At 45.4% G+C, this 14,632-nt stretch overlaps 1 protein-coding gene across 6 annotated transcripts in view; it reads left to right on the plus strand.

Moving 5' to 3' along the window:
• The window catches only part of PTPRT (protein tyrosine phosphatase receptor type T), a 1,142,918-nt gene that overhangs the window by 1,093,059 nt on the left and 35,227 nt on the right, over window positions 1–14,632 (plus strand). For 3 of the 6 annotated variants that reach the window (XM_063633847.1, XM_055264960.2, XM_055264962.2), the window contains 5 exons: window positions 2,200–2,236; window positions 3,677–3,774; window positions 6,078–6,137; window positions 6,854–6,970; window positions 11,654–11,808. In XM_063633847.1, coding sequence (XP_063489917.1) covers window positions 2,200–2,236; window positions 3,677–3,774; window positions 6,078–6,137; window positions 6,854–6,970; window positions 11,654–11,808 — 467 coding nt within the window. The remainder of the gene's footprint in view (window positions 1–2,199; window positions 2,237–3,676; window positions 3,775–6,077; window positions 6,138–6,853; window positions 6,971–11,653; window positions 11,809–14,632) is intronic. The other 3 variants (XM_055264961.2, XM_055264963.2, XM_055264965.2) reach the window with 1 other exon arrangement.

Below are 14,632 nucleotides of genomic sequence, written 5' to 3' on the forward strand. Positions count from 1 at the left end.
TACCCTCCCACCCTTCTGAGTCACCAATGTCTACGATTCCACACTCTGCATCCATATGTACACATTATTTAGCTCCCACTGTAAGTGAAGACATGCGGTATTTGACTTTCTGTTTCTGAGAGTTTTTTGCTTAAGATAATGGCGTCCAGGTCCATCCATGTATCCATGTTGCTGCAAAAGTCATGATTTCATTATTTTTTATGGCTTAGTAGTATTCCATGGTGTGTGTGTGTGTATATATGTGTGTACACATATGGAATACTATATAGATAGATAGATAGATATCTCTTCATATATATATCCATATATATCCATCTATATATCCATATATATGGAATACTATATATAATATCCATATATATGGAATACCCTATATATAACATCCATATATATGGAATACTATATATATATAATATCCATATATATGCAATACTATGTATAATATCCATATATATGGAATACTATATATATATATAATTTCTTTATTCAATCATCCATTGAGATGGACACATAGGTTGATTTCATATCTTTGCTATTGTGAATTTTAAAACTGAGGCACAATGAGACTAAGTAGCTTGCCCCAGACCACACACCCTAGAAGGGACAGAGCCAGCGTTCAAACCCAGACAGCTGAGTTCCAGAGTCCATGGTACGCATATCCACCATGCTGTCTTGCCTGCCTAGTTAGTTTGTCAACAGCTTGTTTGTTGGGTATTTGCTCTGAGTCTCACATTGTGCTGAGCTCTGTGAGAAAAAAAAATTTTAAGCTTAGTAGGGAGTGTTTGTCCTTAAGAAACTGACAACCTCACTAAGTACATAGGATTGCTCAAGCACAGAGTTTTAGGGGGGCTGTTGATTGCTCTGTGGTTAATCCAACAGTTCTGGTCATGACATTGTCCCTGGATTGGTGCCGACCTGCAACTCTAGAGCAGGCCCAGCAATTGGAAGGTGCCTGCAAAATCATTATCGAGCAAGTGAAACACAAAGGTGGAGAAATGTACAAGGGACTCAGAAACTTGTCTTTGAATCAGAAAGTGGGTCTAGAACTTTAGAGATGCCACATCTGTGACACCATAAACCATACAGATGGCAGTTCTATTTCCTGAAGAAAGTGGCCTCAAGGCAGTTCGTCCACCTCAACAGGATGAAAAGACTGGTCAGCAACATCTAAGACAAAGACAGGTGTTCATCAAACTTTAGGACTTATTTTCTCTGGAATGGTTAACCATAAAAGCTAAGTGGATTTCAGGACTGTCAACAATCTCTCAATTGATAGGCTCCAAAATTGGCATCTGTGTTCTTTAAAAAATTTATTCATCTATTCATTTATTCACTCATGTATTTATTTAACAAATACTAATTGCATTCAGTGTTCTGCACTAAATACAGGTCTGTCTCCAAAACTTAAACTTCTATTCAATATGACCGTAACTGGAAAGAGGACACTCCATGTATGCCATGCCCAGGCAAAAGAGGGGTCACCTTCAACCTCTTCTCCAATGATGAAGGTTATGGGGCAGCAGGGTACTCCCCAACCAGAGTACAGCAGGGCCTACTGTAGTGCTCTGAAATGTACAGAGAAATTAGAAACTGGTCTTTGAATTTGCAGGTATCTTTATGGGTCTCCCAGGTCACCCCTCCATAAGGTCTTCTCTGTACCTGGGACTTCAATTCCAAGCCCAGGAATGTTGGCATAGAGAAGCAATGTGGGATACTTCTCAATTTTCTTTTTCTAATTGTTACTAATGGAAGGAGTCAATAATTGAATTGTTTTCTTCCTTTTTCTTCTCTGGGTGTCCCATAGGGTCTTGTACAGTGTTCTTCATATAATCATGGCTCAAGAAAGACTTTTTGGTGGTTGATGCTTCCCATAAACCTGAAAACTCCTTCTCTACCTCTTTTTGGGTGCGTAAGGATAAGTGATGCCCATCCAGTCTTTGCTCCCAGTACCACTGGCTCCAAGGCAAGCCTATGTAGGCACCTCACAAGTAACTATAAGAAGAGCTAGCATTTAGTGACTTACTACACACTTTATGTGCAGTATCTCATTTAACCTTTGCCACTTTGCTGGGAATAACTGATGCTGTTGTCATTTTGCCCATGAGAAAAATCAAGACTTGGAGAGGATGTTTATTAATACTGTGCTGTTTGCAAGCTTTGACAACAGACCCTTCACAGTGCTTTTCTCCTGTTATCCAGGGATACCATCGACCTCGGCACTACATTGCGACTCAAGGTAAGTGCCCTCCCTCCACCTAGTGCCTCAGAGAGGCTTCAGGGGTCCCAGGGGAAAGGGCTGTCTTAACTGCAAGGCTTGTCCTCTCCTCCTATATCTGTTACTCCAACCCTCCTTTTTCACTAAACAGCCCTGGAGGAGAGGGATGAGTTTCCACCAGCAAAGAAGCCACGGAGGGGTAGGCTGAAGAATCTCCAGAGGTCCTTGAGATCGTTCATTTGTTTATTTGGGAAGGAAAATGGTGGCAAGTTTCATGATAGGAGAAAGGCCCATGAATGACAGAGGAAGGAGCTGTCACTTGGTCAGGAGGGAGAAGCCCAAGCAGGTCCCATCAACACCTGTCAGGGCCGGAGCTGATGGTGCCTTATCTCCACGATAGGTGCATGCCCATAACAGACATGCAGCTGGCTGCCCTAGAAAGCAACTTGGCAGTGTGTTTTCAGAAGGCTTAAAAATGATCATACCTTTCAAACCCTTCTGGAAAAAAAAAAATCCTGCAGATAATTATATATATATAGACAATGACGCATATAAGAACATTCTTCACGGTGTTATCTATAATAGGAATAAAAAAGTGAAAAATCTTAAATGCCCAACAATTGGTACATTGGTTACATAAAGTGTGTTACTGCCATATTATAGAAAACTTTGCAGCTATTAAAACTATTATGCTTGGTAAGAATTTTTAAGGGCATCAGAAAATGCATCTAATAGGTCTGATGCTTATTACAGTAAATACACACATACACATATAAATATAGAAAAATGGTATTCAAACTTTTATATCAAACACATGTATTACTTTTGTAATTTTAAAAATGATGACGGCCCGGGACATTGAAAGAGTAATTTTCAAGGAAATTGCTTTGGACTGTCAGTGCCTATTTTCTGCTCCTTGTCTTTTTTTTTTTTTTTTTTTTTTCTTCTTACTTTCTGTTGAGGCTCTAGAGGAATGCCTCCAGCATTTGTCAAGCTCAAAATCAGGCAACTCCTGTTTTTGTTCTCAGCATCTGGCATGCAGCAGCTCTCTCCACCCCCCACCCCAATTGCCTTCCTGTCTCTCATGGAGGTTCTGGAGCCCAATTTTTGAAAACTCCCTTAAGCCATAATACAGTCCAGATAAGGTGATAGGTGGAGTTGGTAGAAAGGGTCTGAGCAGGAGGAGGACAGAAGGGAGAGGAGAGGCTGCCAACATTTCCAATAGATGCTGCAGATTGTGAGAGCTTGGAATGAGGCTTTCTCCATCCACACCCTAATCTGTCCCCATCAGGCTCACATGTCTCAGGCCCGTGTCTTAGATACTTGGTGTCTTAACAAGGATCACCCGGCCTCACTCCTGCTCACCAGTGTGGAGACTTGACCAACCAGAGGGACAAACCTTCTCAGCTGCTTCTTTGCACTTGCATTCTCTAACCTCACTGTCTTCTTCTCTGCTGGCAGGTCCAATGCAGGAGACCGTAAAGGACTTTTGGAGAATGATCTGGCAGGAGAACTCCGCCAGCATCGTCATGGTCACAAACCTGGTGGAAGTGGGCAGGGTAAGCCTCTCCTGCACTCGCCTGGGCAGAGGATGCTGGAGATGCACTCTCGAACATCTCTTTGTTCCATGCATTCTGCTAAGTGCCTCCTAGTCCATATTTCACCCTCACAGCAACCTACAAGGGAGATGCCATCACTCCTATTCCACATTCAAGCAATGTCCTTTCCCTTCAAATCTCCTTCATCCCTTTTTCCACCCTCACTCTCCGTTGATGATGTCATCTCATATATTCTGAGGAAATTAAAACCATCAGTCGTTCACTCCCTCATCGTCACACCACAATCCTACTTGTATCTACAACCGTCCTCTTGTTCTTCTCCTCTGCTGACAGATTTGACTATAAGAAATGGCTGTCTTTGTTGACCCGAATGGTTGAATGTCAACTGTTTCTTATGGCTCAGCCTAATACAACAGAAGCCATGTCTCTGCCCTTCCAAAGGCAAGCCTAGTGCCTGGATCACAGATTCTACTCAATAAGTTTTTTCATTTTTCCCTTTCTCACTTGCAAAATAAGTCTCTTTCTCATTGCCAAATTGTTCCTCTTAGCATACAAACATGCCCTGTACCTTCCATCTTAAAAAGAAAGGAAAAGGTAAATAAAAAGTATTTTCTTGTTCCCTCTCTTCTGCCAAACTTTAAAGAATCACAGAGTGGCTCTGTTTCTTCACTCATGTTCTCTTCTACCCACCCCAGCGTAGCTCCTCCCTCCATCCCACCAATAGTGATATTGTCAATATCACTCGCATCCTTCATGTCAACAAATCCAGTCTCCACTTCTCTCTTCTCATCTTACTCAATCTCAGCAGCATCCAACCCTTTGCTACCCGCTCTTCTTCCCCTGACCTCTAAATCTTGATGTTCTTCAGGGCTCAGATCTTGGTCTCCTGCTCTGCTGCATCTCAACTCTCTCTGAGATAGTCCTCAACTACTCTTGGGGCTTAGAAATGGGACTGCTATTCCCAGCTTGCTTTTGCCTACTTGGTTAACTCTGGCATGTGGGTGGGCTACTGTGTTTAAAGGCAAGGTGTACAAACACTAGAATTAAAAGAGCTCTCTACACATCATATGAACTAACTAAAATGTGGGCAGGTAAGTTTTTGTTTGGGTAAGAAACAGATAATTCATAAAGATGAATTCTGGCCTCTGTGATGATGGGAAGGAGAAAACCTGGGCTTTTGTAATCCAATAAAGGGGTATGGGCATCTCAGGACCTAAGGGAATTTAGGACCAGGTGAGACTTTAATCCATGAGTCCACCCTTGTCTAGTCCATCACTCAACTTTACAGATGAGGAAACAGACCTAAAGGGGTAGAGTACCTACACTGACGTCAGTCAGCCAAAACCTAGGCACAAAATCTGACACTGGACTCTCATTCCAGTGCTTGTGGTCACTCTACTCAGACTGTTCCCCAGGGACCCAGGCCCAGGGTGCAGCTACTGTGGACATAAAGGCCAGCCCAGGATTCAGGGATTCAGAGGCAAATTCCAGCCTGTTCTACAATATATCCCACATTGGAAACAGATTCCCTCTATGGATAGACCATAAATCTAAATTGGATTTGGGGAGGAAAGCAATCTCTTAGATAAACTCCTGCTAGTGCCAAACACTGTGCCAGGTGCTTATTGTGCATTACCGAAACTTACAACAATCATAGGAGCCCATGTTCCTAGTTATTATTCAAGTGCCCTGGGTTTGCATCCTCACCCCATCCCTTACCAACGGTTGACCTTGGGCAATTTTCTTAGCTTTCCTATGCTTCCTCGTCTGCAAAATGGGGATAATAATATCTACTTCATAAAGTTGTGTTGATAAGTCATTAGAATAATACATGTAAAGTATTCGTGGAACACTTTGTGAGCCATGGTAGACAGAGTACACAGTCAGTAAATGTTAGCTATCATTATTGATAGGAAGCTGAGGCTCAAAGAGGTTTCAGCACTTTCTTGGGCCACCCAGATACTGAGTGTTAGGACCAAGCAATGAATCCATTTGCCCCCATGCCCTGTTGCACTATACCAGTGTTTCCCTAAGTGGGTTCCATGGGATGCTAGTCTGCAGGATGCTTAGTGAGAAGAGGGTTCCATGGTTAAATACGTTTGGGAAATGCTGCATCCTCTGTGCCCCTTTTGGAGAGTCGCAAAACACAAAACACATTAGCACTGACATGAGAAAGAAGATGAGTAGTCCTGTAGCAAAGCTGCCTATTTAACTTTGTAATACAGCATTTCCCAAACTCATTTGACCACAAAACCTTTTCTTGTTTGTTTTTTGTTTCTTGTTTTTTACCTAACACCTATTAGCACCCAGCGGAACACACTGTGGGAAATGCTACTCTAGGCCGTGCGGCGTCCCCCGGAATGGTAATCATGCTTTTGTTCTTTTAAGGGGAAAATCATGATCTCTTTTTCATCCATGAGTGCAACTTAAACAGTCAACTGAGGAATGGCTTGCTCGTGTCCAGGGTCAGAGAGGAACTGCGCATCTTCCCTTGGAGTCCAGCAGCTACCATCCTTTTCCCAACCAAGAGCCTTTCTCCTTCCAGACCCCCAACTGCCACCTCTTATGAAGTCCCCCTCCCAACCACTTCTGCTTCCACCTCCTATTTCCCACCTTTTATTCTCATCTTTGCTTAGCTGATAATACTCAGCTGCTCCACCCTGACAGAGCAGAAAGGGGACTCAGTCAGTCCCCAAACTGGCCACATGGCCTTGGACAAGTCACCAAACCTCTGAACTTGAGTATTATTTTCATCTGTAAAGTGGGGACAATAACACCCACCTATCTCACCTTGTTCTATTTGATGACATAGTGTGATAATGCATTGGAAAATTACAAGGAGCTTTGCAAAAGAAGGTACTACAATTATTTCTAATGGCTCCAGTGCCTCTGGGAGTGAGGTTGGCCCTGTGCAGCTTGCTGATCCCTGGCCAGCTGTGAACCCCGTGGACTGAAATGCCACCAAAATCACCCTTGGGTTTATTTGGATGGGACGACCAGATGAGACAGCTGCTCACACTCAGCCATGTGCTTATGCATCCTTGTCTCTGTTCTGTCTCTGTCTCTCACTTGGCCACAGGTGAAATGTGTGCGATACTGGCCAGATGACACGGAGGTCTATGGAGACATTAAAGTCACCCTGATTGAAACAGAGCCCCTGGCAGAATACGTCATACGCACCTTCACAGTCCAGAAGGTAAGCTTCCCAGAGGCTGTGGGCAGCCAGTCCACCATGAGAGCCAGCTTGTTTGTTCATCCAGAACACGTGGTGACTGAGGGTCTGCTCAATGTCCAGCCCCATGCTTGGCACCAGCAACAGATCAGCAATCAGGGCAGACATGGGTCCTGCTACCAGGGATCCCACATCTAGTAGGTGGGGCAAACTGAATTCAATAAGCAAATCAATGAAATAACAACACATTGTGATAAAAACCACACAGGAATATGCAAAGGGTGGAGACAGAAATCCACAGTAGGAAGGGGTGGTAGGAGAGGGCCTCTTAGCGGAGGAGGCATTTGGGCAGAGAATGAAGGAGGAGGAACCAGTGAAGGGTAGAAAGGAAAGAAGAGCTATCCCAGGCAGAAGGAAAAAGCATGCAGTCTGGAGGGGAAAAAATGATCTCAACCTGTTCAAGGCATGTGGTCTCAACCAGGGCCATTTTGATCCCCCAAGGAATATTTGTAAATGTCTGGCAACATTTTTGGTTGACACAATTTGGGGGAGAAGGGTTAGGATGGTACTGGCACCTAGTGGGTAGAGGCCAGAGATGCTTATAAATATTCCACAATGCACAGGACAGCCCCCGACAACGAAGGATTATCCAGCCCAAGGCATCAGTAGTGTCGAGGTTGAGAAATGCTGGTCTAGACATTAAAAGGAGGCCAGGGCTGCACAAGCTTGGTGAGCAAGAATGTGATTGCAAATAAATATATTTATTACATATTATATAATCACTGCTATTCTATCATTACTATTATATCATAATGATAGCTAACACTTACTGAGCACTTACTGAACCAGGTACTTTTCTAAATGCTTTGGGTAGAGTAACTCAGTTAATCCTCCCAACAACCCTATAAGGTAAGTGCTATTATTATCCCCATTTTACATATGAAGAAACTGAGACACAGAAAGTTTAAATCAGTTGTCCAAAGTTGCCCAGCTGCAAGGTTGGTAGAACCAGGATTCACACCTTGGCTCCTGTAACACATTTCTCTTTCCATTACACCATAGGTTCCATTTCTCTAAAACCAATCACTTTAATAGACAATGTGACCACAGGCCTGAGGATGCAAAAGCACTGGGGACTTACGTGCTTTGAGAGCTGTGCCCTTGAGGCTTCGACAAGTCCTTGCAAGGGCCAAAGCAGGCTGCTCTGCAGACTAGAGCCTGGCAGGCACACAGTACCGTTCCAGCATACAGAGTGGCCTAGGACATACTGTTTGCCCCTGGCAGCTCCCCCTCCAACCCCCAGGCTCCTAAAGTCTCAGGGTCTTTTTCATCTGAATCTGTAGTCTTAGGTGAAAAAGTCACGAACCCTGTGAACTCCCTCCACTAAGAGGAAGGAAACCATCGGTACTTCAGTATTGCCTTAGGTCAGGTTTTTTAGAAGCAGAGCCTGAGGCAAGGATTCAGGAACATGAGGTATATCAAGGGAGCTCTCCCAGGAGAAATTCCAAAGAGAGAGTGGGAAGCAGGAGAGGGAAGGAAAGATACCAACCAAGGGCAGAGGCTCCAGTGAAGTCTAGCCTGGAGCTGATGCACAGGGAACCTCCAAGGATAAACTATGCCACAGAGTTGTCCCCCTTAAGGAGAGGAAGCCAGACTTCTGTGCTCCCACATCAGTCAGTCTGCTCACCGTGGACCATCCACTGAGGGGTAACCTCCAGGGTGGGCCAGCCCCTGTCAGCTGAGGGCATGTCTCCAGAGAAGGGGACAATTGAAAGGCAGTAGCAACCAACAGTCCCTGCAGCTGAGGCCTAGGAGCACAGGACCAAGGAAGAGGACCCAGGTGGGGTACCAGTCTCATCTGCAACATCTGTGTTGAATGCCCAAGGATGGGATGAGTGACTGGGGACATGGGCAGGGAGGCCTTGAGGAATTGCAGCTAGCAAACCATGTTGAGGCATTAAGGTCCTTTCTCGTGTTACATTTTCTTTGTCTTTTAAACAACCATGAGGGAAGATATTACTCATAGGGAGATGCCCTTAAAAGACCCCAAGGGCCTCTGAGGATTAACTGGGCTCAGCCAGCCTCTCCACAGCACGCAGGCAGGCACTCAGCAAACATCACCTGCGATTTTAGCTCAAAATCGGTTCCTGAGCTGGGAACCTGGAAATAATAAACACGGAGTGCTGTCTGCCCTTGAAGACAGCACAGTTGCATCGGGGAGAGAGGATCCTTGATAAATCATCATAGCACAGGTGGGAAGAGCTCAAAGAAAGGCTTCTTGGGACTGAATTGATTTGGAGGATGGCATGAAAAAAGTCCCAGTATTCTTGAAGCTTTCTCTCTCTCACTTCAGCTCATCCATCACTGCCTTAATCTGGGCGTCTGATTTCTCCCTCCTAACAGGACTGTCTGCCTCTAGTCCTGCCCCTGTGTTAGTTTGGGTTTCCCAGAAGCAGAGCCAGAAGCAGCAGCCATTTGGGTGCCCTAGCTGGTGTGTTGAGGGAGAGTTTGCAGGGGGAAGGCAGTGAGAGAGCCAGGACAGGGTGGGGAAAGGAGCTGAGTGAGGACATGGCCTCAGCAGGGACTTGCTTCCACCTAACCCCATGGGAGCCCTGGAACATGAATGGTACTGCACACTTGGCTCAGCCTTGAGGCAAAGGGGCCTCAGGTACCCCCATGAGGGTAGAAAAAATTTGTTTTTCCCAGAACATTACTGGTTTTAGCACTGAAAGTCCCACGTACCAGGCAACCCCTCAGTCCTGGGCAAACTGAGCAAGTGGCAAGCCAATTGGTCACTCTCCCTCTACTATCAGTCACTGGAGGATGCTGCCCCACCCAGCCACACCCCAGGGGAGGGGGTTTCTGTTCAGCTCAGAACAGTTCTCTTCAGAAGAGGGTTACTGTGAGCTCTGTGCAGCCACGACTCAGAGCAGGTGGCAATGAGTCCACTGGCCCAGTGATGGGGATCTGAGTGGGCACCAATAGTGCCCTCTCTGCAATCCCCGATCCACCCACCTGAATCCATCCTTCATGTAGCAGGACAGAGCCTCCTAAAATGCAAGTCTAATGATGCACTTCCTCTTGTGTGGAACCATCTGTGTAATCTCCCAGTAGCTTCCCAATGCCTTTGAGATAAAGTCCAAAGGCCTTAATGTAGATTCAAGGCTTCTGGGATCCAGCTCTCATCTATTCTCCTGCACCCCCAGGCCTGTGGTCTCCCATGGCCTGCCTTCCACTTGCCTCTTGCATTGCCCTGGGTTGCTAGTGATTCTCTACACACACCATGCTAAGCCCTGTCCCCAGGCCTGTGCCCATGCTGTCCCCCTGCCTTGGATTCCCTTCCTCTTCTCCCGTCAACTGGGTAATAATACTCACCATCACTATATTAGAATGATTAAGAGTGCAGACTGTAGAGACAGACAGCCAGGGTTCACATGGTCCCTTTACAACTTACGAGTTGTACTGTGACCTTGGGTGTGTCACTTAACCTTGCTTAGCCTCAGTTTCCTGATCTATCAAATGGAGATAAAAATATAGGGATTTATATCAGGATTAAATAAGTTAGCATGTTGAAGTGTTCAGAAGAGAGACTGGCACACAGTAAATGCTTAGTTAATGTTAGCTATTATTTTCACTATTAGTTTGTTTCAAGATTCAGGTCAAGCATCACCTCCTCCAGAAAGCCTTCTGGGATTTCTCTTCTTCTCAGATCGGGTTAGCAGGCACTCCTTTATCCACTTCAATAGAATTACCCACTTGGGCATCTGCCTCCCCGACAAGTCCATGAGCTGTTCCAGGGATAGGAGCTGTGGATTTTATTCTCACCTTCCTAGTACCTAGCACAAGGCTGGGAAGGCTGGGCACAGGTCACACTTGGTAAATGATTTTTCACTGAAGGAATGAATAATCAGACTCTTCCTATTCAGTGTTCTCTGGGTATCTGCAGGAGATTGCTAAGTAGAAAAATAGTAGGTAGCAGGAACTGTCTAAGCAAAGGCTTAGAAGTGTGACCTGGCCATGGAATGGTCAGAAAACCACTATTGGGCCCGGAGTGTGTCTCTGTGAGGGGTGGAGGGGTGTGAAAGGGGAGGGGAACCTCTCAGAGCTCTAGGCCCCACTCTGTCTCCATCAATCAGAGAAGCTCTGCCTTTGTTTTGTGGCATCTTATCTAATCAATCATTCTAAGTAAGAATCTAATTAATAAAGAAGTCTACTAAGTTATATAAACTTTGAAAGCCACACAGACTATCACAGTCAAGGCTGGAACACTACAGAATATCAGACCTCAATCACTGAAAGCCTCAGATTCCACTGGAAACAATTTGGACTTGGTCCTTAAGGCCAACATTTCTTTAAATCTGTTCTACTCAATACACCTTCTATGAAACACTTGTCAAAGACGATCCCCTAGGCAAACAAAAGAAGGTCTCCTAGGGTACTCTGTGGCCCTCTTGGGCGTTCAGAGTGTGTATGAGCACACTCAAGACTGAGAAATCCTGCAATAAAGCCATCGGTTTCATTTTGACAATCCCACATTTCCCAAATGTAACTGATTACAGAATTGCTCTATCCAGTAACACCTATTAACACTGTGAGGGCCCTGTCCCTGCTGGAGGTTCCTCGGTGCAGCAGCTATGGCTCCACGTGTTGCTGGGCTGGGTATGTGAGGGCAGCAGCTGGAAGAACAGAGGCCCGTTCTTTCCTCAGAAAGGCTACCATGAGATCCGGGAGCTCCGCCTCTTCCACTTCACCAGCTGGCCTGACCATGGCGTTCCCTGCTACGCCACTGGCCTTCTGGGCTTCGTCCGCCAGGTCAAGTTCCTCAACCCCCCGGAAGCCGGGCCCATAGTGGTCCACTGCAGGTAAGTCAAAGGTCCTTCACCTTGGGAGGCCAAGGCGGGCAGATCATGAGGTCAGGAGTTCGAGACCAGCCTGGCTAACATGGTGAAACCTCATCTCTACTAAAGATACAAAAACTTAGCTGGGCGTGGTGGCATACATCTGTAATCCCAGCTACTTGGGAGGCTGAGGCAGAGGAATCGCTTGAACCCAGGAAGGGGAGGTTGCAGTGAGCTAAGGTCATGCCACTGCACTCCAGCCTGGGTGACAGAGCAAGACTCTGTCTCAAAAAAAAAAAAAATGTCCTCCACCTACCCTAGTGTGCCTCTGCAGCTCGGCTTTCTTGGGAGGGACATGTTATCTTTTCTAGTGGCTTTACTCTTAGACACTCCTTTTCCTGTGTCCCCCCTTGCCCAATGCTTTCTGATGAGACTTGGTCGCAAGGGCATCTAACAAGAGGAATAGGAGTAGTGGCCATTGTTACTGTTGTTGCCTGAAAACAGTGAAGTCACCAGGGAGGCAGGCTGAACACCAGCAGCATCTGCCAGGTCTGTCATGTGCACTTTACCCACATTATTTACTTCTCGTCCAGGCTTGAGAGGTGGGCATCATTAACATTCCCATTTTACAGATACAAAAACTCAAGTGCTGAGAAGGTAAACACAGAGTGGGGATAGTTCACCTGCTTTTCTCCAGACACTTGCCCTCAGCTCCTTGACATGGCAGCAGGGCGCCTTGGTGGAAGCATGCTTCTTTTCATTTCTATTAATTATTTTCAAAATCACTTGCCAGCCTGCAGGGTCCCCCATAGAGAGAAATGGACAGCACCAGGTTTTACCTTATTATGGAGAAGAGATATTTTCAGCTCTGACCTAGAAAGTCACATTGAGAATGAGTGGCACGTCTTCAAATCCTCCCAAATGGAGATGAAGTATCCTGTCAAGGGTGTCCAGAATTGGAGGAGGATGGCCTTCCTGACCTGAAGGCTGGCCAGCTGGCATCCCCCTCCTTCCCAACGCCTCTCTCTTCCAATATGACCTTGGGGCAGCCCATCTTTTCAGACCCTGGATGCTTGAGTTATCACATCCCTGCCCTGGCAGTTTGTGTCAGTCAAGAGACCATGGAAGACTCCATAAGCTGTGGATGTCTCAGAGCCAGCCCCGTCCTCATACAGCATCCATTTATCTTCCCAGCAATCGTAGCTACACAACCCCATTATTTCACAGATAAGGCAAGTGAGGATGAGGAGGTAATCCTGGACTCTCTAAGTGTTTTGCATGTATTTTCTGCTTTATATCTCATAGCAATCGAAGGGCAATAGATCATTAACACCCCCCATCTCTATATCCCAAAGAGCACCCAGATCAAGGGTTAGGGAGAAAGAAAGACAATGGCAATTGTTTTTATCAGGCCCTCTGCACATGATGGCTCTATGCCGGTATGTGTCTGTCTCCTTAGCAGGTCATCTTAATGCATCTGAGCAGAGTGGTACCCACTCCTGGGGCCATTCTGAAAATTATTAACAAATGGGTTGGCTAAGTATACTAAGTGCCTAAGAGAGAATGCCTGACATATAGTAAGCACTCTAATATATCATTATTCTCTGCCTCTTAATGTTTTCTCCCCCTCCCCAGATTGTTAATCCTTCAGGAAAGGCACAGGGTTTTCATATTCCCACTCCTAGTCCCAGCATCTACTGCGTGTTAGATTTTCGATAAATATTTGTTGAATATAATAGCCATTATTTATTGAGAAATTACTATGTATCCAGGCACAAAGCAATTTATATGCATTATGCATTTTAATTGTAATTTCATGCGATTTATACATATTGTGCTATTAATGCTGTGAGGTGGATCTATTACTTATTATCAACATCATTTTATAGATGTGTATTGAAACCCAGAGAGGTTAAGTCATTTGCCCGAGGTCATGCAGCTAGTAAGTAATAGAGCCAGGATTTAATCCTAGGGGTCTTGTTGAATATCCTGTGTTTAATTACTATGTGATGCCGAAATAAACACAGCTTTGTCCTCACAAGGACCCTGCAGGGAGGTATGTTAAATGCATAAGAAATCTGAAGCTAACAGACACTAGGCAACTTGGTCACCGCTGATAGTTCCAAAATTCAGAACCAAATTGGGCTGATTCTTTATACTAAAGCGTGTTGAATATGAACTTCGAAGAAAAAACACGAGTGACCCCCGCCTAGACAGAGAGGCCGAGTCTCTTGAGTCCCCGCATCTGGATTTTGGGGAGTCGGTTCTGAAGCAAACTTAAGTCAGACTTCATTCAAACCATGAAATTTTCTCATGAATGAAGACTCTGCTTCCAATGGGTGTACTTTCCAAATTGTTGTAGGTAGTGGTCCGCACTGGCCTGTGCTCCTTGGATTTACAATCAATCAGCCAATATTGCTTTTTTGTCTTGTTCCATCTCTCTTCCTCTTTGTGTTTCTTTTGACATCCACATTGTTTATTAGACAAAGACACTTGTTTCCATGAGAAATGCAAGATGTGAAAACACAGCAGAAGGGGGCCTCCTTGACAGGCTGCCCGGCCTTCCTATCCAAAACTGCACACGTGTAAGGCACATGTCTTATGTGCCTCTTGGTCAGCACTGATCTAGAAAGGGCTGGCCAAGGCCCATAGAGTCTCAATGAGTTCCCCTACTATTTTGTACTTGGTCTGAGATTCTCCTAAAGAAGCCACTAGTGACCAGAAATCAAGTATATATCAAGAAACTTGATCCCTGACAAGGGTCTCCGGATGGTCAGCTGCTCCAGTTTCATGACACTCTTGCTTCGTGATCCTAGGGAAACAGCTGCAGATGGAGCCAGAGGCTGGC

The sequence above is a fragment of the Symphalangus syndactylus genome, chromosome 24, assembly GCF_028878055.3.
Source record: "Symphalangus syndactylus isolate Jambi chromosome 24, NHGRI_mSymSyn1-v2.1_pri, whole genome shotgun sequence".
NCBI lineage: Eukaryota > Metazoa > Chordata > Mammalia > Primates > Hylobatidae > Symphalangus > Symphalangus syndactylus.